At 39.3% G+C, this 27,635-nt stretch overlaps 1 protein-coding gene across 2 annotated transcripts in view; it reads right to left on the bottom strand.

Annotated features, from left to right (window-relative positions):
• Positions 1 to 24,406, bottom strand: part of LOC139452365 (spermine oxidase-like) — a 33,636-nt gene extending 9,230 nt beyond the window's left edge. The window contains exons 1-3 of one of the 2 annotated variants that reach the window (XM_071233822.1): positions 24,021 to 24,406; positions 11,327 to 12,229; positions 6,622 to 6,672 (exon numbers count right to left, since the gene is read on the bottom strand). In XM_071233822.1, coding sequence (XP_071089923.1) covers positions 6,622 to 6,672; positions 11,327 to 12,229; positions 24,021 to 24,198 — 1,132 coding nt within the window. In that variant the 5' untranslated portion in view covers positions 24,199 to 24,406. The remainder of the gene's footprint in view (positions 1 to 6,621; positions 6,673 to 11,326; positions 12,230 to 24,020) is intronic. The other variant, XM_071233823.1, reaches the window with a different exon arrangement.
• Between the last annotated feature and the right edge of the window lie 3,229 nt (positions 24,407 to 27,635).

Below are 27,635 nucleotides of genomic sequence, written 5' to 3'. Positions count from 1 at the left end.
CCAGTTCTGGCACACAGTTGGCAGTGAAAAGTGCCCCTACACAACCACCAGTTCTGTCACACAGTTAGTTGCCAGTGAACAGTGCCCCTGCACAACCACCAGTTCTGGCACACAGTAAGTTGCCAGTGAACAGTGCCCCTACACAACCACCAGTTCTGTCACACAGTTAGTTGCCAGTGAACAGTGCCCCTACACAACCACCAGTTCTGTCACACAGTTAGTTGCCAGTGAACAGTGCCCCTACACAACCATCAGTTCTGTCACACAGTTAATTGCCAGTGAACAGTGCCCCTGCACAACCACCAGTTCTGTCACACAGTTAGTTGCCAGTGAATAGTGCCCCTACACAACCACCAGTTCTGTCACACAGTTAGTTGCCAGTGAATAGTGCCCCTACACAACCACCAGTTCTGTCACACAGTTAGTTGCCAGTGAACAGTGCCCCTGCACAACCATCAGTTCTGTCACACAGTTAGTTGCCAGTGAACAGTGCCCCTGCACAACCACCAGTTCTGTCACACAGTTAGTTGCCAGTGAACAGTGCTCTTACACAACCACCAGTTCTGTCACACAGTTAGTTGCCAGTGAACAGTGCCCCTACACAACCACCAGTTCTGTCACACAGTTAGTTGCCAGTGAACAGTGCCCTTACACAACCACCAGTTCTGTCACACAGTTAGTTGCAAGTGAATAGTGCCCCTACACAACCACCAGTTCTGTCACACAGTTAGTTGCCAGTGAATAGTGCCCCTACACAACCACCAGTTCTGTCACACAGTTAGTTGCCAGTGAATAGTGCCCCTACACAACCACCTGTTCTGTCACACAGTTAGTTGCCAGTGAACAGTGCCCCTGCACAGCCACCAGGTTCATGTCCACCTGCAGTCAGATCAATGTCACACAGTAAGTTGCCAGTGAACAGTGCCATAACACAACCATCAGTTCTGTCACACAGTTAGTTGCCAGTGAATAGTGCCTCTACACAACCACCTGTTCTGTGACACAGTAAGTTGCCAGTGAACAGTGCCCCTGCACAACCACAAGGTTCATGTCCACCTGCAGTCAGTTTAATGTCACACAGTTAGTTGGCAGTGAACAGTGCCCCTACATAACCACCAGGTTTATGTCCACCAGCAGTCAGTTTAATGTCACACAGTTAGCTGCCAGTGAACAGTGCTCCTACACAACCACCAGGTTCATGTCCACCTGCAGTCTGTTCAATGCTTCAGTATGGCGGATGTTCACTGAAGTATGACCAGGTCTGGAAAACATGCTATCGCAGTCATTAAGCAGAGCTCTTTGAACAACAAAGCGGAAATGACCAAGAAAGAACCTGCAGTAGCAATAATGCTATATCCTGTTTATCAGCTCTAGGCTTTTTAGGATTGTGGACAAGAATAATTTAAGCTGGCCTCAAATTTCAAAGAAATGCAGGTCACCAGAAGAAAAAGGTTTTCAATATGTATCTAACAGTCATAGTCATATTGACATCAAGCTCAGGGTAAAAATACAAAACAAATGATAAACATCTGTTTGTATCATGCAAAACAGCAATAATTCATAATGCAAGCCTTCGGTCAGAACTCAATACTGAATAAAATTATTAGTACATGACTAGACATCAGCATGATCAAGGAATCGGAACAAAATATAATATTTTCAATTGTTATGACAGATAATGTATTCGAGTGTTGTGGAACATGTTTCTGAACCAAATGCTGACTTACTAAAACTAGATGAATTGATGGGTTGCTGAACAACATATGGTGGAAATGATCACATGTAAATGAACAGATTATATAACAAATAACAAAGAAACATTAAGTATGTATCTACATATAATGAATAGTTATCACAATGAGTCACTGTACATACATATGCATTCCTAGCATTGCTGAATAATCCTATTCATGTTGATTTCAATGCATATCCAGACAACTACCCCGTTTTGTTTCATGATTATCTTTCATGTTTTTCAGCATGATGAATGGTTTCAGCATAATTTCCCATAATTGGTTTCAGCATAATCGCTCATAGTTTCATAGATCAGCAAAAATGAGGCCAAACATCAACTGGCCTGAAATTATTGTCCATGAAAAACCTTTAATTTTAACTCGGCCAACATGTACAAGTAGCACCAATTGATATCAAGACATAGCATTATTTCATTGGTACCATAGTCAGGCAAACATGCAAAAACAAGATTTCTACAACATGTTTCTTTCCTCGAAGAATGTTTTTATTCAATCTGATCATAGTTACGAGTTAAATATGTAAATAAAGTTTGCGGTATAACCAACATATTGTTAATGTAACAGCAAGTGTGGACATTTAAAGTAATGTTCAGTATCCTTTGGAAGCAATATTCTGTTAAGGCAAATGAATTGCAGTATATATTTTGTAAGGAGTAACTTCCTGCCATTTTAGTCTTCAGCCCTGAATGTGTGTTGGTTCATGGTTATAGTGTCTCATCAGGTTAGTCCTCCCACCATCATCAGTGACACCATTTTCAGTGACAGGCATTCTTACAACATTCAGGTGTTTTAGGTATGTCCTGTAGGTCACATTCACACTGAACTAACATCCTCATCCACCAGTACGCCAACCCTCAAATACCTGGTCCTGACACACTAGGGCTGATTTGATATTCTGAGGGAGGGCGAAGAGGGAGGGTCTAGTATTTTTCATAAAGATGTCACTACTGTTTCTCTGCAAGGATAGGCTAAACAAAATCTTGTGCAGCATTTCCAGGATATGTCCAGTGAACCATTTTTTGTTGTAAACTTTTTTTCTCTCAGCATTTTCTTCAACAAATATTTCTTTTCAAACAAACAAATCATTAATTGTCAAAGAGACGATGAACCAAGTGTTTCAACTGATTCCTACTGCCACAAGTCAACAGTTGACTGTTGACACAATCATCTAACTGCTATTCTCTAACTCTGGCCATGTTTGCTGTCGTCCTAGCAACACCTAGGTGTCATGGGTAGCTCTGGTCATGTTTGTTGTCCTAGCAACACCTAGGATTCATGGGTAGCTCTGGTCATGTTTGCTGTCCTAGCAACACCTAGGTGTCATAGGTAGCTCTGGTTACATTTGCTGTCGTCCTAGCAACACCTTGGTGTCATGTGTAGATCTGGTCATGTTTGTTGTCGTAGCAAAACCTAGGATTCATGGGTAGCTCTGGTCATATTTGTTGTCCTGGGAACGGCTAGATGTCATGGGTAGCTCTGATTATGTATGTTGTCCTCCTAGCAACACCTAGGTGTCATGGGTAGCTCTGGTCATGTTTGCTGTCCTCCTAGCAACACCTAGGTGTCATGGGTAGCTCTGGTCATATTTGTTGTCCTGGGAACAGCTAGATGTCATGGGTAGCTCTGATCATGTTATTGTCCTCCTAGCAACACCTAGGAGTCATGGGTAACTCTGGTCACGTTTGTTGTCCTGGCAACACCTAGGTGTCATGGGTAGCACTGGTTGTATTTGTTGTCCTGGCAACACCTAGGTGTCATGGGTAGCACTGGTCATGTTTGTTGTCCTGGAAAAACCTAGGTGTCATGGGTAGCTCTGGTCATGTTTGCTGTCCTCCTAGCAACACCTAGGTGTCATGGGTAGCTCTGGTCATGTTTGCTGTCCTCCTACAACACCTTGATGCATGGGTAGCACTGGTCATGTTTGTTGTCCTCAATATGTTAAAATCCACATGCTGACATTACCTAATTGGCAGATTAATTAACATGGTCAAACTTGTTTGGTGTTTGACATACTGTATTTCTTAGGATTTATTCCTGTTCCTGGGAGCATAAACTTCTGACAGGACCAAAACATTACAGAAGATTTATCAACCTTCAAAGAAGGTACATTTACGAGACACTATACATGTAAAATATTGATAACATCTGACGAGCAGTAGTCAGTGCTGAAGTAGAACACGAAGAACGCATGTGATGTTTCAGGGCTATTTACAGCTCCAGATAAGTGAGATGGAATTTAGATGGGTCTCCGACCATTAAAACCTGCCCTGAGGCATGTGCTTACATAACATGCTTCAACATATGCCAGCTTACAGAGCAGCTGTTGAGGTGATGTTGTAATACATAACAGACTTGATATATCTGGAGCTTTAATTTTAATGTGGTGGGGGACTAGCTGGTGGGGATTTACCTGGACTTTCTACTGTTTATTGTTTAACACTGCAACCAGCAATATTCCAGTCATATAATGGTGGCCTGTACATAATCAAGTCTGGACCAGACAATCCAGGGATTGATATTATGAGCAACGATCCACACCATCAGGGTACAATGACATGCAAGCAACAAAGTCCCCGTGTCTGACTACCTGATCCATTACATTGCCTCTTACGACCAGCATAGGTTGCTGGCCAATGCTGGGGACCTGAAATCCCCATGTTTTTTTCTATTAAGAGTCTTAAGGACTCTCAGTAATGATTAGTGGGGTCCCAGGTGAGAACTGTGTCAAAAAACAAATGAAATATACAAAATTTGTGAAGCTTATGCCTTATTGAATCAGTAAAAAAATGCATAAAATTTAACATGTGTGCGACTTTGCATGGCCACGACTCAATTTACTTTAATATCTTTGCACTCCATGGGACTTGAGGTGCAAATATAGATGAAAATTGTGCATCCAGTAAAGCTTTGGGTGAGTGGAAGGTTGTCATATGAACCGTTCTAAGGGACAGAAAATGGTACTAGATGAAGAAGTTCATCTAATGGCAGACATACCAAGGGCTTGTAGAATTTCAGGCTCTTCGAGCAGTCCTTATATGTGAATTTCTATAGCTGATACAGGTGAAAATGAAAATATTTCTTGTTTCTGCTCATCTTATCTCAGGGGCGGTCATGTAGCCTAGTTGTTAAAGCATTCGCTAATCACGCCAAAGACCCGGGTTCGATTCCCGACATGGGTACAATGTGTGAAGCCCATTTCTGGCGTCCACGGCCGTGATATTGCTGGATTATTGCTAAAAGCGGCGTAAAATCAAACTCACTCACTCACTCATCTTATCTCAATATCTAGATCTACACATGGCTTACAAAAGCAAATTAGTTCACATTTGTTGGCCCGGAATAAAAAAAGGCTGCAGTCATAATATTCATTTCCAAGTTCATTATGTAAAATTTATACCATCATGAAAAAATAATAAACTCAAACAGAATTCATTATATATAACTGAGACTGAGAAGCAGAATAATATTTTTCATGTCACGTTGTGCCATTTGCTTTTTCATGCCATGACATCACCAGAACAGTGTCTTCAGTAATACCTATTTTCATAACTTGTCTCGTATCATTTGCATATTTTACAGGTGTTTTACACATCTCTTCCACCATGTTTTAAGTCTACATTCCAATGATGTCCCGAGGCAGTACACAGGTGCAACACTTGAGGTGTTCCCAACATGTCAGGTTCTCTATATATAACAGCATGAGGGTCTATTGGAAACACACACTGCATGTTTACATGTACATTTTCTGCAATAGTGATTTCTATGTTCCTGTAACATGTGCAAGTGCAATGAGAGGACAGTAGGGTAGAAGCATGGCAAAACAAGGGCTAGAAACATAATGAAGCACATCACCATCAGGCCATAATAAAGTAATCAGTAGATTTCTAGTGTCCAAAATTAAGGAGTTCCATGAGGTTTGCCCCTACAGTACTGGAATCTAGCGACCCCCTCAATCTCAAATATATTCAGTATTAGGTTGTGCGAAGGACCCTTTGACTTTCATCCTTAATTTCGAACCCGCCCGCCTCACAACCAAACACACTCCTCTCATCATACTGATACATACATACATACATTTTAAGTACCTGTAGACGAAGGGAATCATGCAATCCCTTATTTCCCCACATGATGAAATATCCCACATACATGGCCCTAACAAACATGCATACTTCATCTGAAACCATGGCTGTTAATATACACAGATGTCTTGGACGGGTTGTTGAAAAAAATATACAAAAAAAAAGAAGAAGAAGGAAAATTAAAGGCTTCCGCCAAACATGGCCAAACCTGTTTAAAAAAATTAGATGAAAATCTAATAATTGATTTTGACCTGAGAACTAAAACCAGCTGAGACTACAAGTTAACAAGAAATAAAAAAATAGATACAAACTTAAATTGTGTCCAGAGAACACTATCCTCAAGAATGTTATGCATTTTGATAATGGCCATATGCCAGACAAGAGATGACTTAGTGTAAAAATGGTCAACTGCTTTACCTTTCACAATGGGAAACTTCCTACAACATATATACTCAGTGGAACTACTTCAAGAATAGCAAACAAGTCTTAATAAGCAAACAGTGGCGTATATTGACTTACAATGGCATCGCACCAAGTTATTGACAATGAGCTGGTTGACAAAATTGACTAGCTTGGTTATGTCCTCTTTGGGCAGATCTGCATCAAACCCATCACAATATTCTATACAGGAATTATCGATCATGCAGAATAATGCTAATGAGTACTTGAGATGACCCTCAAGATGGTGAATTAAATTGAATGTTTGCAATGGAACAAGGGTGTTGATTTGCAATTTGCGGCTTTGGTTGCTGATGCTGCTGGGCAAAAAGCTAAAATGGCCAACATACCCATGATAAAGAATCTCTTTGTCTCTATTGGTCCTAAATCGCTGTCATTTTCTGAGAAGAAAAACATCAATTAAATCTGTTTCCAATTGCTGCTGCGCAATAATAATAATAATCATAATTAAGGAACATGATAGAGTAGAAACCAGGATGACAATGACACTGAAACTATGAGAAGTATAATATCTTGATATACACAATTAAAATCCAGTTTCTATACTTATTTGAGTTAAAAATAATCAGGATAAATACACACCGATTTCAAATTTAATCATGATAGTGATCAATGAAACTATTTTAAGAGAAAAATGTTTTTAATATAAATAAACAGTGTTCATTCAGCATGTTTAGCCTCAGCATAACAACAAAAACAATCACCTACAGTACATGCAACAGTTAGGAGAATGGTTTCCAGAACAGGGAAATTTATATCACAAATATAAATTTCACTTAAAACATTAAATCTGCTCCACTTGCCAATACCAGTATGTTAACATCGGAAGTAAGCAATGGGCTTATGAAGCAAGCTCCATCCCATTGCGTGCCACATTCATTATGCCCAAAGATTTCACTGGGAAGAGCTATAATGAACAGCTTCAAAAGTAGATCTATCATTTCATTACCTGGCACATGAAACAGACTGGTTGACTGGCTCTATGATTGGAAAATGTTAGATTGACATAATGCATTTGGGTGGTAATTTTTTTATATTTTTCATTCTGATCATCATAGATCAGGAAACTGAACAGCAATTCTGAGAGCTAACGATAGCTCTGGCGTCTTTACAAACCGGCTGACAGATTGTTCCAAGAAAAACTGATGCCATTGTTTTGTTCTTGAAAATAACCCTTATTGTATCACTGTGATGCCAAAGAGCCCTACATTTTATGCAGATAGAATGAACACTGTTTTTACAACAACAAAAAGAACTTGATTTGCCATATTTTGGATTATCAATCAAGACAATACTGATGTTCATTATGCAATTCTTTTGAACATGCTGAAAGTGATCATCTGTTTAATGCATGGCAATTGCTTACGTTCAAAATTCTAGTAAACTATCAAGACTATAAAGACTATCAAGACTATCAGTAATCAGCATCTAAAAACGATGATAAATTGCTCTTTTCTCAAAGCTGACTAAATAATAATGCTGAAAAAATATCTCACCAGAAATATAGCATTTACCTCAAAAAGCAAAATTGATCAGCCATCCATTAGCATTATTAAGTTAGACCATGTAGACCTGTGGCAGTTACTGAATTCAGGAAGTATTCAGGACTGACTTGCAGACTCCTTAACTTTGAAATAATCACATAGGTTTATCCAACACGGTGGTAGGCATGCATATTTATGATGAACAGGATGATCCCTACATCACTAGCCATACAAAATAATAACAAGAATGTTCCAAATTAACATTTCTGGAATTAATTATGACACATCTAGGACTGAAAAGGTGACAAACTGAATTTGCCATGTGACATTATATGATATCAAAAACGATCAAGGGAGTTCATAACAAATCTAAATATGGATGATTTGGCTGACCAATCCCTATCTATGTACAAATACTACAATGTCATAAAAATCTTATTCTCTGATACGATACCTCTCAGTGGAAGATCTGACAAGGATTGCATAGCAGATCACGTCAGGTGAACTTTCCAATCAGCCAATCAGCATCAAATTTCTCTGTTCGAGTGAGTGAAGCAGCTGACCTGATTGATTCACCTCAGAAACAAACTTGCACAGCCAGTTCCGAATGTAAATAATGAAAGGTGTGTCATTAATTGTGGATATTTCATACACCCTCTCCTTTCTGAACCCCATGGTATCGACATCTAAAAGGAACTCCATGGAATCTACACCCTACAGGGAGTGCAATAGAAGGAATATTTGTCTACTTCGAAAGTTTCATTTGTACAAATCAAAATTTCCACATCATGGTAGTAAAGAAATGAATTGTTCAAGAAAGGTGACATCTGTCTGGCTCAAGAGAATATTCTTCACATAGATTGTGCTGTCAAAGTTCAACCGCAGTTCAGCTGAAATGAGGGGTTGTCAAATCTCCACAAAGAGGGGTATCGTATTTCCTATCGAGGTCTGTCTTCACAGATAAGTGCAATGACTGAGGGATGGGAAACAGTGGTCACACAAAACATCTCATCACATACAACAGGATACACACAGATCTGTGACATGGTATATGTCAGCAAATCTCTCACAGCACACATAGCAATAGAAGAACTTGTGCAAAACAAGGTGCAAAATCAGCAAGATGAGCGTGCAAGGCAGTAAATCAGATTAATTCTGTTTCAATTTCTTTAATTACTCACCAAACATATTCACAAGCCAACTGCCTTCTACTGGCATTGTATTAGAAAGGAGAACTGAATAGAGCTATACCAAAAACTCACCTCCTTGAAGTTGTCATTTGGCATAATTTTTTATTTAGTTTTAATCCACTGGCTAAGATCGGCTAAGCCTTAATTACCAGACTGAATGTAATCATACTAGACTGTGTCCTTGGATTAGTAGGTTACACCTGCTGATAATTACTGCATCTGTTAACTTATTATTTATATAAGAACTATCATCAGATCTGACATTTGGAATAAGCATATGAACAGGACTCACATATCTCAGTTGATGTCCAAATTCATCAGTCTGATTTTTGTTAAATCTTAAACCATGACTAAGTCATTCATGCCTGTCATTATTAAATAGTTGTATGAGTATATACAATCATCAAATATATGTTAGTTCACTGTATCAACACTGACAAATGTCATTATGGATCATGTTAAGCGTATAGATCCTACAGATATGCTTCTACTCGTCGTAGTGAAAACTCTTTTGAATCTATTCGCACAAACTTACCTCCTGAATAATTTTGAATACATTTTCAGCAGATTCTAGTATAGAGTTAGAAATTGGCACCAGTCCTATAGTCCTTGCCAAAATGCCCAATAGTTAAGGTATCCTAAGGACGAGTAGAAGGGTTTTGCTATGTGTTATCATTTTAAGGACTAGTGGAGTAAAACTGTTAGTTTCTACCACAGTAGCATATGTTTAATTTTCAGATATGGGCTGTTACAGCTTACTACCATGCCTTGAGACCAAACAAAAATTTAGTAGACCATGGCAATGAACTAGTGGCTTTGTATCACAGCAGTAAAAAAGTGAAAGAGAAAACTCCTAAAAGTATTAGTGTAATTATGATATACTTGAAACAAATGAGTGTTTATTGAAAGACCATGACAATAGAGGCATCGAAGGATGAAGAGCTTTGATTTGTAACCCACTCTCAAAGTCTTCACTGAAGTCAGTCAACTGAACAGTAAGAAGCAAAATGAGAAACAGAGAAGAATGTGGTTATCATCAAACAGGAGTTGGGCAAATCTGCAGAACAGATGGTTTAGTATAACATGGCATAACCATATTTTTGTTTCATGTAATCCCAGGTGATGTACTGTACACATGGCAGAGGTTGACACTGACTTGACAATACAATGAGATCCAGCGTAGAAATGATAAATCTATCTCATCATTCTGTGCTGCAAGCTAGAAACCCAGAAACTGTCCTTCCTCATCATTTTAGTAGAATCCTCTACTTTCAAAGAGGATGTCATAAGTGAAGTTTTTTATATCTTGATTGAAAGAAAATTCACACTGGCTTCAGCATATGAGTGAACTCTGCTTTGAACAATATTTCAGTTAACTTATATCACGGACTTGTCATCTTGATGTGCGAAAAGGGTAGATTTAAATGCTGGTCCGTTGGCTCGAGACAAGTCAAAATTACAAAGTGCTTGCTAGCCCGTCTGGCTAGGTGGCTATGCGACCTTAGGTTCGGCCTCTTCCATTTAGTTGTAGGCCAGTTAGTTTGTAGAAGGGCCAGTAACTTTTAATAGGAACAAGCCCTGCTGGCTAAATACAAGTTTGTTGTTAAATCTACCATGTACAAGCCCCAATTGATCACGTTGATGCAGGTTTTACATGTTTACCTCTTTGAAGAAACCAAAGATATAACCTGAAAACCGGCATTTGAACACATGATAACAGGTCAATGGCAAGCCTTTAAAGATGCATCTCTGCACAGCAATTTGCGGCCCCGGTGGCTGGGCCATCCTTGGCCCCTTTCGAAAAGGGATGAAGTATCTTAGTCCCAGATTCCCTATCACCCACAGAAGGTTTATTTACTAGATTTCCTCAGTACTCAACAATTGGGCTTTGGTTACATAGATAAAGGTATAATCACCTAACAGTTAGGTGCAATTACTACTGCTGCAAAATACAGCATGATGTTGTAATAGCCTAATCATAACTCACTGTAACATAAATGGAGTGAGATATGGCTTGGCCTAATGCCTAATTATCTAATTATCCTTGCCAAAAACGTTTGACTTCATTATCAGTTACATGTCTCTTGGCATCATTTTCAGTAGATTTTAGTGTTTGAATGAGAACAGTCTTAAGCTGAGACAAAAAGACAAAAAGATCTTCTTGAAGCAGGCTTCAAAATTGCAGCTGAAGTTGCAGACTGGTATTTGTGTATCCTGTATTTACCTTTCTTCTGTCTTGACATACACCAAATTAAGCAAAGCATGACGGAAACAGCAGTACACCATGGTACAAGCAATGCTGAACACTGCAGAAAGCAGGAGCTGAATGCTAAAGGGAAACCACTCTGTTTTATACTTACCCACAAGAATGTTTTCATGAACCACCTCGAAGGAATATATTTTGCGGTACCATGTTTTCCGTAAATCTCGCATTGGGTCTCTTAACTTATCCCAGAGAAGCTCTATCCTAAAGACATCGTCGTCCACAATGGGTTTATCAAACTCCAGAATCACCTTGTCCACTATTCCAAAGCCTAGATTGTCAATAGCATGCAGCTTTTCCTCCGTCAACGAAGGGTTGAACATCCTATCACATGCTGCTTTTAGAACACCTAGCGACACAGTGGAAATAACATGATTTGCATAGAACTTTTCACCATTTTCACACTCGACACACACCTCCCCGCGTGACTTATCCTGTATGTCCCAATGCACAGTCTTTACAGGGGTGTTGAGGAGAATGTTCTCTTTGGGGATATTTTTCTTGAGGATTTCAAGCACAGTTTCAAATCCAGGAGGAATCGTGTAATGGATGCCGGGGAGTTCTTCGTAACACCCAAAATCTCCCAGCGATACTTCCTCCAAGCGGTCACACCCACTTATGCAGCACTCCAATAAAGTCCTCTGGTTGAATATTGACTCCCGCACAAGTCTGTCTCCATTGGAGTATTTGTTGAGCTTTTCTTGAAACTCACGATGCAGGAATGCACCCACACTGTCATTCTCCTCCGGGGTGGGCATGTTTGACTGGAAATAGTCCTCACACTGCTGGATGAGCATTCCGTAGGTGAAGTCCACTTCCTTGACCATCTTCTCATTGATCATTTCCCCACCCTCGCTGTAGAACAGGTCTCTGCGACGCAGGCTCTTGTCCTTGTTGCGGAGCTGGAGAAGATGGTTCTGGTCTGCAATCTGATAGATGGGGTTCCGTTCAATACCATGGATCCAGTTGGCACCAAGTTCTGCTTTGTGTCCGTCCTCACCTGAAAAAATGGAAGATCTTATTAACAAAACAGCTAACATATACAATATTCTGAACTGTAGGAACGTCTTCAAGATAACATCAGAAACCAAACATATAAGCAAAATTTCAGGGTCCTACCAAATGAAACGAAAACTTAATGGTTACCATATGGTAAGAAATTTCCATACTCTTATTAAATAATTGATTCCTCCGAAAAGGTAGGTTATCAAAAAAAGAAGTTCTGCAGAGACCTTGCTGATTGGTCTAACCATATACTTAAGCAGTGTTCGAAATTATTGCAGCATATCGGATGAGCAAACACTGGTATAAGTTATTCCAATTACATAACATAGTGTTAAGCTGTTAACAACTGATATAGAAGAGGATGGCTTGTTACGAATAAATTGAGCAGGTAGGTATATATAATGCCGACATACGAAACACACCCAATTTTAAATCCTATGAGCTCCCATGATAACTATAACAACAGGCGAACTAGCCAAACAAGAGATAATTTCAATCTCTGCTTAATCGTGTCAGAATTACACTCCTTGACTACAATAATGATGCACTCTAACACTTGGCAATGTCTAACCGCAGACAAACTTAATTTGAGCCAAGTAGGGGCCGGGGGGGGCATGTGCGTACTAGCCAGCTGGTCTGTTGTGATATCTCCTCTTATCTACTGCAGACACATGTTACAGTTTCTCCATGTCTGTCTGTGGGAGGCCAGGAATCTGCAACACTGGAGCCATCCACACATTCTCCTGGTATTGGGCAAGTGTACTACGGTATTGTTCAAGTGCACTTCAACTTTAAACTGGTTCACATGTACGTGGTAATAATTAGTGTGCTTTAGAGTTGATGACTGCTTATAGAAAATAAATGTTATCCCAAAGGATTTACCTTAGACACATTGATCCTAATTACATAATATGAAAGAAATTCCTCTAACAGTTTTCATAAATGTATTGGCTTTACTCTTAGTCTTTGCATAATACTACATGTATCACATTATATGGCAGTCACCCTGTCTGTGCTGAATACATTTGAGTCTAACCCAAACAAGTATTTGGGCATATTTTGTTAAGTGGTAGGGTCAGCATCTCATGAAATGGTAACTTTGCTTTCTACTTCATATTAAAGATTTCAATAAAACACCTAGAATACTGGAATATGTACACAAGTGAATGTACTTTCCCTTCCATTTAAAAGTGGACTTTGCCAGCAGCATGTGGATGTGAGGAGTTAAAAGTTAAAAAATGTCAAATCAGACCCTGCACCAAACTACGTATTTCCTGTATCACAGTCATGCAAAGGTTGAGCATGTGTAAAGGCTAACAGAAAAATTGAGTGTAATCCTGGTCAAAATGGATAATGCTGACAAGCGTGTGATTCTGTCTGTTCATATCTACCCCCATCTTCATCCTTTTCCCACTTACACTGGCGGTGGCGTAGCCTGGCAGGGTTAAAACTCAACACAAGCTTACCAGCCTGGGGCTAGTACACATTTCCCAGTTTCCCCATTGTTGTAACATTACAAGGGTATGTGTCCTAAACAGGCCTAGCAAAGGTTTTGAGTTTAGTTCTAAACCTGCCTAGTGGTTAATGTGTTTGCTTGTTACTTTGTGTTTGTTTGTTTGTTGTTTAATGCCGCACTCAGCAATATTCCAGCTATATGATGGCGGTCTGTAAAATAATCTAGTCTGGACCAGACAATCCAGTGATTGACATCATGAGCATCGATCCACGCAATTGGGATCGATGACATGTATCAACCAAGTCAACGAGCCTGACCACCCGATCCCGTTAGTCACCTCTTACGACATGCATAGTCGCCTTTTACAGCAAGTATGGGTTGCTGAAGACCTATTCTACCCCGGAATCTTCACGGGTCTGCTTGTTACTACAAAGCCTAGGTTCGATCCCCAATATAGGTTCAATTTGTGAAGCCCAACAATTTGTCTCCTAACATGTTATTGCTGGAATATTTCACAAAGTGACATAAACCACTTAACTCACTCATGCATTCAGTTACAAAAAGACCCATGAAGATCCGGGGAAGAATAGCAACCCATGCTTGCCATAAAAGGTGACTGTGTTGTCATAAGAGGCTCATGATGTCAATCACTAGATTGTCTGGTCCAGACCTGATTATTTACAGACTGATGTCATATGGCCGGCATATTGCTGAGTGTGGCATTAAACAACAAACAAAGATACAAAACATTATGGATCAGCAATGTTAAGGCTTGAATTCAAAACATATGGCAAATGAAACTGAACTGCAGTTGAATGCTTCAGACAACAACTGCACAAATCCATGCTGGGTCAATTATAAACATTTAAGGGATTAGCCCAGTTCATAGTCAATGTTAACTTGACTAACTGCAGGTCCACATGGGTAATAGTTAATCTTTACACATTCAGAATAATAATCTTATTATTAATCGATATATGAATACTAAACTTTCCAATCAATGACACCTCCAATTACTTGAATTAGGGCTGGGGCGAGAAACTCGGGTACCCGGGTCGGGTGGGTACTGAGTAGGACCTGGGTACCCACAGGACTACCCGGACCCGTGGTTAGTCATGTGATATTTAGTTTAATGACAAAAATGATCTTAAACTGTATGGTTACACTACAAATCACTAATGTTCGCATTTCTTTCTGACTATGCACCTATTCCTTCGGACTTTTCATATGGTTGAATAAAGATATAACTTAAGTCAACTTCAGTGTATGCATGACCATGTGTCTAAATACGTTTTGCCTTTCCCAATCGGACATTTTGTATTTCTTGAGACCTACAGTGGGTACCCGGGTAGGGTCGGGTAATAGGGCGGTGGGTACCCGGGTAGTAAATTTGGACTCCAAAGCTGGAGAGAACTTCCTTCATGTTGAATGGACAGTTGGTCCAAATTTGAATTTCTCACTCCCTTGGATTGGTGCACATGGACCAAGTTACTGGGAGTGGCTGCCCAATGCTGATAGTGGGGCTCACATTCTGCACAGCAGATAACACTGTAAGAAGGTCTCACAACAAGATACCAGCCAAGATTACACACGCAATCAATGCCAAGGGGGCTGACGGATACACATTTCTCGTCTGTAACTTGAAAGATGATAGAGGCGTGGGATGGTGTTAACTAAATATAGTTCACCCCTTTTATAAGTCAACAGAGGTGCGAACATCACTACACAAAAACTCTTTCTTGCCTTCTTAAAATCATTAAGATAGTGGGTGCATTGCTAACATTTGTAAAAAGTTACAATGTGCCCTCCATGTGGGTGGTTCTGAACAGTGTGGATTCTTCTGTCAAGGACTTAGACAAACCAATCTCATTAAAATCAGATCTTAGTTCTTGCTACCGCTAAACAAAGATCTGAGGACATCCCATTAGGGGTCACGTCAGAACGACCTTTCATCCGACCAATCAGAGCGTCGCTTACCAGATCGTGAAAGTGACAGTCGGAATGTGATTTCTCATCATGCAGCCTCGAAACCTTTAAAACGGGGTATTCCTAATGATAGTTACACACTTAATGACTGAATCTATACAATGTAAGCATTTGAGAATGTTCTTTTGTTCAGATTTCAAATTTTTAAGTGAGAATTTGTCAAAATGTGTTTCGAAGCGTTGTCGCCAATTTGAAAATAGTGCCGTAAAGCACGAGAAAGCTGCCTTCTGATTGGCTAATGTCGACTCCTTGTCAGTAATTCCATTTAGCGGTTAGAGTTCGCAAAAGGTGGGTCTGACGTGACACGTAATGGGATGTCCTCAAATCTTTGTTTAGCGGCAGCGAGGACTAAGATATGATTTTAATGAGATTGTAGACAAACAATATAGTAAATTTGTTAATATTAGTCATGATAATCAAATATCATAATTATGCTGTGACTTTCGTCATATGCTTTCTGAGTTACTGTTCGGTCAAAGTAATAATAGTCCAAATACTTTAAATCTACTAAAAATGGTGGTAAGAGTTATGTTCTGGATAGTACACTAAATAGTTGATGACACAGACTGCTGCCCTTGACACTGACACAAATGCTTGGATTTTAACTGAACAGTCAAAGCTTCTATGGACATATTTTGAAACTAGTATCTGGGAAAACATCTTTTCACATCACTGACTTGAAATACTGTTCCATATAGGTAAGCTATAAAAAAATGTTATGACATTTATCATTTTGCCCCAGGGAGACCCTTAACAATAACATTGGGAAGACTGCCTCGGGTGAGTATCAAACCTTTTCATTGGTATGTGTTAACGTTTTCAGTGGATAACTACCAACTGCTTACGATAGACTCACACCACCCATAAACCAGTAAGTAGACTAAAGCTTGGTCTCTGAAAATACATAATATTGATAGAAACAAACAGTTCCAAATTAATTGAAAAGGAGGCCCCAATGAGATGAGATTAAACCCGTGAAAAATCTAGACTTGCTTCATTTAGGGCTATAAAATTACAGTAAGGGCGGAAGGGAAAATAATATGGTTCAGGGTCTGTGAAATTTATCGTTGGGCTCAGATGCCTAATTCTCAACAACTTTCAATATACTCTTGAAAGCAGGGCTCAATTTAAGGAACTGGATTTAACTTGCACCAGGTGCTTGTTGACATGAAAACATAGTTGCAGCAGACTAAGACCATGTTGCACCCTGGTGCCATAAAAGTATCAATGTTGAAACATCGATGCACAAACTAGTTTAAATGAATAAAATCACAAATCTCCAATGACGGTGTTCTGATCTTTCATAAATTACTGCTGAAAAATGTAATAGGAACATGTCCACATAATATTCAAGTACCCACAATGTGATGACGTCAAGCCCAAGAAAACATGACAAATAACACAGTGACTAGTGATGTAGTATGGTACAAAATAATTAGATCTATTGAGGGTATTCAAAGGTCGATGTTGTGTGTAAAAGTGACAGCAAGTCAGACACAAATATGGACTTGGACTTTGGACATGAATATTAGGTTAATATTAGGGATTATTAATTTTTCAATAGTAGGTTGCACTGGTGCATGTGTTATAGTTAAACTGAGCCTTGGAATGAATGTCTCGACTACAAAACCAGGTCAACCTTGGCAAAGGATGTTAAAAGAGATCATAACATAACTTAGCTGGCAGGCTCGACACCTAATATACATGTATTAGTGCCTTTGTGTGATCAAGCAACAAGCTTTAAACATCCCAATGCAAAACAAGTAACAAGGCAAGGCTTCAGGCTTTTAAAGTAAGGTATTATGTCAGGAACCTGAGCTGACCTTGGCAATAATTGAGTGATTTAAGTAGTGTAAGTCTGACCAACTATGGATAATACAGTGTCCAGTGTGTGAAGCAGAACTTTTCATTTGCCGTCTGTGCAAACTTTTGAGTCTACTATCCTTAACTGGGCACTCAGCATCTTTTTCAATCATTTTGTGGTTATCTTATGGACTATTATCAACTGAGATACTAGACCGATTAGAATTTTACTTGACTCAGGCTTCGGACTAGTTGCAAAAGTCGCAGACTGAATCTGTACATGAAAACTGGGTGGTGTGCATGATGCAAGTTTGAGTGGTTGTGTACAGCTACAGTATGGGGCCAAGTTTGTTTGTTGTTTGACGCCACACTCAGTAATATTCCAGTTATATGATGGCAGTCTGTAAATAATCAGGTCTGGACCTGACAATTCAATGATTGACATCATGAGCATCGATCCACACAATATGAATAAGATGACATGCATCAACCAAGTCAGCCAGTCTGACCACCCGATCCTGTTAGTCGCCTAGTGAGTGAGGGAGTGAGTTGGGTTTAAAGCCGTTTTTAACAGTATTCCAGTTGTATCGCGGCGTGTCAGCTTGATGTGGAAGGAAAGCCCTAAGTGATGCAGGTTTTTTTTTTACCACTTCGAGATTTTTACCACTTCGGTGAAACCAACGAGTATGGGTATGGTGCTGACAAACTTAGAAACATTATCGGGGAGAACAGGGATTCAAACCGACAATTATAGGTTTCTGTCGTGCCCAAGGGATGCAACTCTGCACAGCAAATCACGGTGCCTTAGATGACTGGCCCACCCATGCCCCCTAGTCACCTAGTAGTCAGCCCAACAATACATCCACTCATATATAAGGTAGAAGTCAGCTTTGTGTAGCAGGTCATATTTGTCATCTCTCGAACCATAAATGAGCTAACCCTACATGAAACATTGTCTTTACATAATGTCATTATTCCCCATCGTGGTGCTATTTTACTGATTTCAGACTGTAGGTATGGTTAACTTTGAACATTTTTACATAACTTTTCATTTATGGAAACAATTACCTAGTGTTAGAAATTTAGGCAGATTCTATTATCTTTCTGCTGTAATATTTGATTTAAGAAACAATAAAACATTTCAATTTTGAACATTTTGGTTATGACAAGCACTGTGACTGCCATTTTAAATCTGAACACTGATGAGTAAAACATTGACGGTCAGTTTGCATCAGCCATGATCCCCAGCCCAGCGATAACCTTGACATGCCCTCACAGTGGATTGATTCTCGTCCTATTGGCATGTCCGCTCTAGGCCAGGGATCACCCAAATATGACTACATGGGGTCAATGTAACAGCCGAGACGTTGCGGACTACTACATAAAACCTCTCCCATTTACACTCCCACTCCAACTGCAAAGGCTGCAATATCCCCCAGGTCAATAAATGGCTGCCATTGGTGGGAGTTCTAACAACAACTGGCAAGATCACTCAAGTTACTAGCAGACTTGCTTACACGGCTATAAGCACTGCAGTCAGAGTCTGAGTCTGATGGCTACATCTGGATATTTGGGGGGTTTCAATCATATACTACTCAAAAAAAGTTAAAGAGCATCCGATTTTGTTTATACAACTATAGTTAATCGGTCAGGGCAACAAAGGAGTAGCATGAAAAAGATTTTTGTAACAATTCTCCAAGTTGACATTATTTATATCACATGTAGTGTTAATATTAGAGTGATTGAGTTGGGTTAAACGTGGCTTTTAACAGTATTCCAGTTATCTCGCAGCGTGTCAGCTTAATGTGTGAGGAACGCACGAAGTGATGCAGGTCTCAGATGTTTACCACTTCGGTGAAACCCACAAGCACGGGTATGGTGCTGACAAACCTAGAAACCAAATAGGGGCAAACTGGGATTTGAACCAGTCATAGATTTCTGGTGTGCCCAAGGGATTTCAATGCCCACACAATTTGAAAATGATGGATCATGTAAAGGACTGATGTTTATGCTGCTGTCAGCAATTTCACAGCCTGCTGTATCAGACCTGCCTGTAAATATCTGGACACAGCAGTTGCTGTCAGCATGGACAATTATCCATGCCATTGGCCTCTAATGACGAACAACCAGCAAGACCACACTGTTAGGAATATTAAGATTCAACAAACGATCAATAGGTTGCAATACTCTGTGTATATTTCAAATGAAGCCATGAGGACAGACTGTTTTTAACCTTAATTTCAAACACTAACAATTCTATCATGTCTCCTGTTACCTTTCATCAGCACAAGCCTCATAAAAAACAATATATATTCAAATAAATATAATCATGAACAGTTAAGAAAATCATCTACATGAATTAATAACAAGCTTAATAATAATAAACTGTTTAACAGTAGCACATATTAAACACTATAATATAACTGCAAATTAAATGAGGAGATATAATTCTCCAATCATCCATGTAATTATTTTGCAAACTATATTATATCCACCTATTTTCTGTATGCTGGTGCAGCACCAATATAATCACAGCTGCTTACCATTGTGTTATGTTTGTGGATGGATGACAATATTCAGACAGCCAGGATTTGTTGAAAAAATGCATCCATCTGCCTGAACCATTATTATTTCAAGCCAAACACTTCCACCACGTTTGTAATGAACAAGATGAATAGCTGTCAGCATAAAGTAGCCATTTGTGTTGAATAAAATAGCAGCTGATCTCCCCATGTTTTTAGAAAGGCTAAAGAGAGGGGTGCTGGTGGGTGAGGGTTCAAGGCTGGTCCTAAGGCTTGCCTTGTGGGCTTGCAGTGGTGGAGGCTATTTTCATAATCTGCCCTCTGTAGCTTTGTGCTGTATTGTTTGCACTGGCCGTGTCAGACTGACCTCTGACTGACCTGACAATGACCACAGAAGTGAGAAGTAAGAGGAGGTGAACTGAAATCTAATACTTCAACACTTCCATGGCTAACTTCCTTGTCCTGTGGAAAATTATTGGATTTGAATTGAGTGTGTAGTGTCTAAATGGTGAGCTGTTGCTTCCATCCCAGACATTGAGCTCTGGCAGATTCGCAAGCTGGCGACTCAGGGTCTGAAGTGATTGATATGGAAATATTGAAACCTTAGACCATGTACTCCACCCAGTGCATGGTCTGAACTAACAGAAATAGAAGCATTTAAACCTTAGACCATGTACTCAACCCAATGCATTGTCTGAACTGACAGAAATAGAAGCATTTAAACCTTAGACCATGTACTCCACCCAATGCATGGTCTGAACTGACAGAAATGTAAGCATTTAAACCTTAGACCATGTACTCCACCCAATGCATGGTCTGAACTGACAGAAATTGAAGCATTTAAACCTTAAACCATGTACTTCACCCAATGCATGGTCTCAACTGACAGAAATGGAAGGATTTAAACCTTAAACCATGTACTCCACCCAATGCATGGTCTGAACTGACAGAAATGGAAGCATTTAAACCTTAAACCATGTACTCCACCCAATTCATGGTCTGAACTGACAGAAATGGAAGCATTTAAACCTTAAACCATGTACTCCACCCAATGCATGGTCTGAACTGACAGAAATGGAAGCATTTAAACCTTAAACCATGTACTCTGATCACCAGTGTTCTAAACTAAGCATGAAAGTCATGGGGTCCTTGTCCTCATGCTAAAGTTCATAATTTAGGGGACCCTGAATAACTTTGAGGACTGTATCGCCAATATGACCATGCTACACAGGGACAGACACAGCCTGAGTCTGAGACAAGTAAAAATCCTAAAATCTTGAGTGAGTGAGTTGGGTTTAACATGGCTTTTAACAGTATTCCAGTTATATCGCGGCGTGTCAGCTTAATGTGGGAGGAAAGCCCCAAGTGATGCAGGTCTCAGACGTTTATCACTTCGGTGAAACCCACGAGCACGGGTATGGTGCTGACAAACCTAGAAACATAATCGGGGCGAACTGTGATTCGAACCCACAATCATAGGTTTCTGGCTGGCCCAAGGGACGCAACTCTGCACAGCGCCTCCCTAAAATCTTGATGTCACATGAACCACTGCAAGAAAATATGCTGCACACTCCTTGGTTGTCATATAAAGGTTTGGGTTATCAATGCATAAAAAAACATCTGATAAACATCAATCGGTATTACTTTAATTAAGAAATAAATGATGATTGGTTGTTGTTTATCATACAATAAAACACTGCAGAGTCTTATTAAACGATGAACAACGACCAAGTTGTTTACTTCATACATGAGACATCAACATTATGTACAGCCCCTTAAGGATGTTGTTAACATGTACACGCTTTAAAATATTTACCCAAATTTTAATGATGATGACTCCGGGATAGAATCCAACCTTGGAATTGAACCTGGGTCTTCGGCGTGACTTGTGAACGCTTTAACCACTAGGCTACCCCACCATCCCCATTATTTTGAAAACTTATCAATTTTGAAAGGGCTCAAGGTTCTTTTTACGGCGAATAGAGTAAAAAATAAAAACCATCCCATCCAACTTTTGAAAGATACTAATAAAATATAATAACTGATTCAATGTGGCCTTATACTCACAGCAACATACTGCTGTCATAGATTGGCATATATGTTTACTGCTGTACTGAGGACTAGTTGTCACATATATGCTACTGGTTTACAAATAACAATGAAGTATTTGAAGTGTTTTGGAAATTAGATGTCCAAAAGTACAAATGGAAAGGTTTCCAACTGGTCACAAAACATGCAGCTCATCAATCAATGACACACAGAGTCAGCAATTACTTCCCTCACAATCGATTTAATGAATTCACAACTCTAGTTACATTCAAACTGTAAGTTGTAAATAAAAAAAGATATTGAACTAGAAAATCAGTCATGAGATTTTGGTTCCATACTGGGATAATGTTTTCTAGCACCATGTTAGATTCTCAAACCACTCCATTCTTAGTTCTACATTTCCACTTGTGGTAAATATTCATATCATGAAATGAAGAAAACACTCGCCGGTCTTGCCCCGCCACAGTTATATATGTATGCATTGCCACTCAATCCTCTTAATCGTATATATTTTTGAGGGGGGATATGTTGTGAAGTCTAACCGAAATGATAGTTGTATTGTAATAGCCCTACAAAAGTTGATGAAAACACTGTTTTGATTTCGTTTGTTTGTTGTATAACGCCCACTCAGCAATATTTCAGTTATATGGCGGCGGTCTGTAAACAATCAAGTCTGGACCAGACAAACCAGTGATTGTCTGAATTTGTCATCATGAGCATTGATCCACGCAATTGGGATACGATGACATGCATCAACCAAGGCAGCGAGTCTGACCACCCACTCTCGTTAGTCGCCTCTTACAACAAGCATAGGTGCCTTTTACAGCAAGCATGGGTTGCTGAAGACCTGTTCTAACCCTGACCTTCATGGGTCGAAAACACTGTGAGGAAAATCTAAAACAATAACATAATCTGTGTAATCAACATCAAACACCTGATGAATAAACACTGCAATACACAACAGCAATCGAAACATGTTTTTTTAGGAGAGCGTATTGTTCAATCACCTATCCTGCCATTGAGAGCCGCTCCCTGTGGGGGGGGGGGGGGGGGGGGGGGGGGGGGGGGGATTTTTCTTTGTATTTTGGGATGGGCTAAGCTTAATCTGACGGGTGGGTTTCACCCTTAACACCTTGGTGCTAAAAAACACAGCAAATTATTAAATATAAGATCCTGTACAACATTTCAGATAATTATTATATTTCCAAGCATTATATTGAATGAATTCTGTCGCTTATATCTCCTGCCTGCACCTCTTCATATTTGTTACGGGTACAGCTGTCCCCATTCTATGTCAAAACAAAACATAACACACCCTAACATTCATGGAACGAACAAAACATTTTCATTGATAAAATATGTTAGAACCTAAAACAGCATTTAATTTTCATAAACGTACACGTTCAATGAGCAGCTCCTCAATCGAAACTACACGCAACATAGTAATCCTCTTTTCCGATATTCACGTGCAAAAGATATTCGCGCATATGAACCAGTTTGATTTCAAATCAGTTAATTGACAAAGAAGGCTTCCGAGAGACCGATCGAATGTTTGTCTTGTATCGTAGACTGGTGTGTGAGGATGTTTGGGCCACTGAGTGCAAATGATTAAAAACTGGAAACGATGAGTTTTACAACAATGGATGACTTTGCGGTGGTATTTCCCCAATAATGTGGTGAACGTTTGGATCTAAATATAAACTAGCGAGCGCCCTTGTCCGTCCTTCACCTCGAGTTTGACAGCCAAGTCCCATGGCTTGCCAGACAGAACTCGCGTTGTTCAGTCAACACACCGTAAACAAATATCTCCCCTTACCGATACGTCACTTATATCCATGTCGGCTTTATGGAACATTATCGGAACATAATATGTGAAAATCTAATAGGGCAGATTATGAAACACGGAAATCTCTATCACGCAGCCATCCCATGACTACTCTTTCGTAAGCTTTTCACACGTAACCACTTACCAACATTCACACTCCAAATTCTTCCTCCCGTGCGACTAGACGCTTCGAGAATTTTGAAATTTTTGAAACCCTTTCTTGATAGGTACTCTCCGGCTGCTATTCCCGATATGCCACTTCCAATGATTATGATCTTTGGATCGGAATCCCACTTTTTGTTAGACTTTTCTTCCTCATCCATGGTTCCTGGTATCAGCTGGCGCTGGTGACTGACTTGAATGAAAACGGTGCAACGGGACAAACGACGTTATAAATAATATCCTAATCACAACGATATCAAAGTATATTTGTAGTCTTTTGTGACTGGTTAACAACACTCGACCTGTAAAACCCTTGAATGATCATGGGCCCTACATTCATGTTGCCTGTATCTCGGGAAATGCGGTCATCTGGGAGTCTCACTGTACATTAATACGCCTGCGTGCTGACGTCACTAACACCATATGCTACTATCCACGCTACTTATAACTAAACTTGAAACGACGAGAGGCTTCAGGCAGACGTCTATACATAATATTTATTTCATTGACATTTTATCTTCTCATCAACCATGATTGTACACCATAAGTACCATAATGGACCTGTTTAATGTGATTTGTATCACGAACAATTGCCATAAATGTATTTATAACTGATTGAATAATATGTATTATTTTCATACTCATTAAATTTTGCACATAGTCGAACTATCTTATCTTTTTAGCTTTATGCCTGTGTGTCGAGAATATATTCAGAATATTTCTGTTCTAAAATATACATACTGAGTCTACAGACCTATCAAGGAGCCACGTGATATTTAACTTTTTAACCCGAAACATACTTTAAACTGAGCCAGATCCCCAATTTAAACCCACACGAAGTATTGTGACTACACCCTCAGAGAGTCAAACAATACAGACACCTTTTACTTTGTTCTTTATTACAGAGAACGTCAAATGAGGCGACAGTTGAAATAACTTGATATAACTAGTTGTCTCACTACTAGTATGCCGCACCTCAAACGAAGCTTGTGCCCGTACTTCCACCAGAAGAAGTTCAAGCATTCATAGGCTAAATAAGAGAGGTCATATGTCGTTCTAGTTCATAGATTATGGTTATACGAACATTTTTGTTTAATTCGTTCATTACATGCCATTCCTGGAAACGCTGAAATTCTGTCAGAAGAATATATGTAAGTCTTGGGTCAAAGGTTACAAACTTCTTTGCGTCGTCTGCTCGCGTTCAGCTTGGTTATCAATAGGCCTATATACTCTGCATTTAAGTTTTATTAGTTTATTTAAAACGAAATACAAGTTTGAAATTTACACACGATGTTATTTAAGTCTAGTGTTGTTCCCCTTTTTATCTAGATCTATCAGAAAGTAAAACTCGGCCATCGACAAAATCCCGCATCTGACGCGACAGCCACATCACACTTTGAGGACACAATCACTTGGGCGCGGAAATCACTTCGCAATACACGGGGGCGGCAAGTCTGGTATAGGATAAACTGCAATCTGTCGAACACCACTTTATGATAACCAATTATGTTGTTGTACACGTTGAATATTTCGTAATAATAAAATGACGAATGATAAATTATTACAACGTTAACGAGTAGCCAGGTCTATATGACGAGTGTTATCTGAATCGTAAATAATATATTTGAAAGTTTGATATACCAGGAACAGCTATCATGTATATATATGGAATCTGTCCTGATAGAGACTTGCTCTCATAGACTACAGGACTGGATCATATTCGAGAATACAATTTTTTTTTTAAATGTCTGTTCTATCATGTGTTTTGTCAGGGTTATTTAGAAAAGATAACACAAATATATTTATACCCAGTCACCATTTTGTCTACTTTGATCAGGGACAGGGAATGTAGATTTATAGATAGATATTTTATAACATAAACGTTCCATTTTGAACCCTTGACAATATACTGTACAGTACGTACACACATGAAAATAAGACATTGTAGGACATTTAGCCTTATAAAGATAAGTCGCATACATATTCCCTAGTTTGAACGAGTGGTTTCTATAATGATAATTTAAAACTTCACTCCATTTTAATTCAAATTCTGTTAGTTATGAAGTCTATGCGACTTAAACAATATTTCGACAAGCCGTGAAGGTGTGCTTGTAGTACCATTCATTGATAAGGTGTGCCAGACAGTATTTACTGTTCTTTGAAAATGTCCCATTCGCCATTCCCCAGGAGCGCGGGAAATATCTACATCATGAAAGGAACAAGGACATGGGCGGGAGGTTTATTCTGCCGATGACTGGCGAACTTCCCCATTGAACGAAAGACTCAAACTTGGGGTCAAAGTTCACCCGTCTGATTCCCGCCTACAACAGATACGCCCCCAAGTGATATTGAAATAGACACGTGTTGACAATGTTGATGGCCGTGTCGTCCGTTTAGGTGTTCTGTATTCCAATGGAGGGGCAATTGGTTTTTATTTTCAAATTTCCCATTATGAGTTTGCTTAAGGACGCAACATTCTATTACATTTCCGTAAAATATAGATGACAGTTTAAGCACACGGTTCTATATCAGTGTTAGTTCCGTGTTTTCGCTCGTAAACGTGCAGAAAGTTAGACTGGAGTCGAAAGTCACATAAACATGCATGTCAGATTCTGGAAAATGAGGGAATATTTTTTAAGTGCTCTTCCGCCCACAATGGAAGAATTAGTCAAATCTATATAGACTTTACTCAGTGTACAAATACAGTTTCACCCAAACCCCGCGTTAATCGTATACATAGACGAGGAAGCGTTTCTATAAACTTGTTTAGTAAACACTGTCAGTAAATCTAAAGATAATTTACCATACATGTGTATGCATAGCATCTAGGGATTACAAGTATATGTACACTTTAGAATACAGAAGGCTTGTTGTGCGCAACGTGCGTGTTTACTTTAGTTGGTAAATTGAACCCAATTCCTGATATTATGTGACATTTATCTGAAAACATCTTGGTTTGAGCATAACCAACCCCATTTTATTAAAGATTTCATGTGAGTAACTGCACCGAGATTTTAAAAACGTAATAGTGTAATATTTTTCACTGCTCGCTTTATATGTCCATGACATGTTTGCTATGAAAGTGGGAAGGTTAGATTTCTGATCTGTCATATTGACATGGAATAAGAAATCACTTCGTGCCGTATACACTTATGTCCATACGTTTCAGTTTCAGGCTTATTCAACCCAGCTGTCAGTTGGCTGCCTCCAAGGATGTAAGTAAAGATATTCCTAGACACAAATAGTGTTATGATTACGCAAAAAGTTCCATCTTCTAAAACACTTTCTTTCAAACACTGATTTCATGTTCGACTAGCCGAATATTATTATCTAGACTGCTTCTGATTAAATGCAAATTTCATTTGTCTTATACACACTTAATAACCGAAATGCAGTTGTCCTTATTGGCGAATTAGGCCAGTTATACTGACATTAAATCTGCAGTATTCAGTGCGCAGTTTTGCATGGTGTCAACGTATGTTCAACATCTCTTAATAGGTCGGTACTCTAAAAATAGTCATGGATGGATTTAAATTTCATACTCAATGTAATTTCTTTTATGAATCTACTGGTATTTCACAACGATCAAACTTCCGAA

This window comes from Haliotis cracherodii, unplaced genomic scaffold (genome assembly GCF_022045235.1).
Source record: "Haliotis cracherodii isolate W230 unplaced genomic scaffold, xgHalCrac1.p SCAF_9, whole genome shotgun sequence".
In the NCBI taxonomy this organism is placed as follows: Eukaryota; Metazoa; Mollusca; class Gastropoda; order Lepetellida; family Haliotidae; genus Haliotis; species Haliotis cracherodii.
This window is presented reverse-complemented; position numbering and strand designations above follow the sequence as displayed.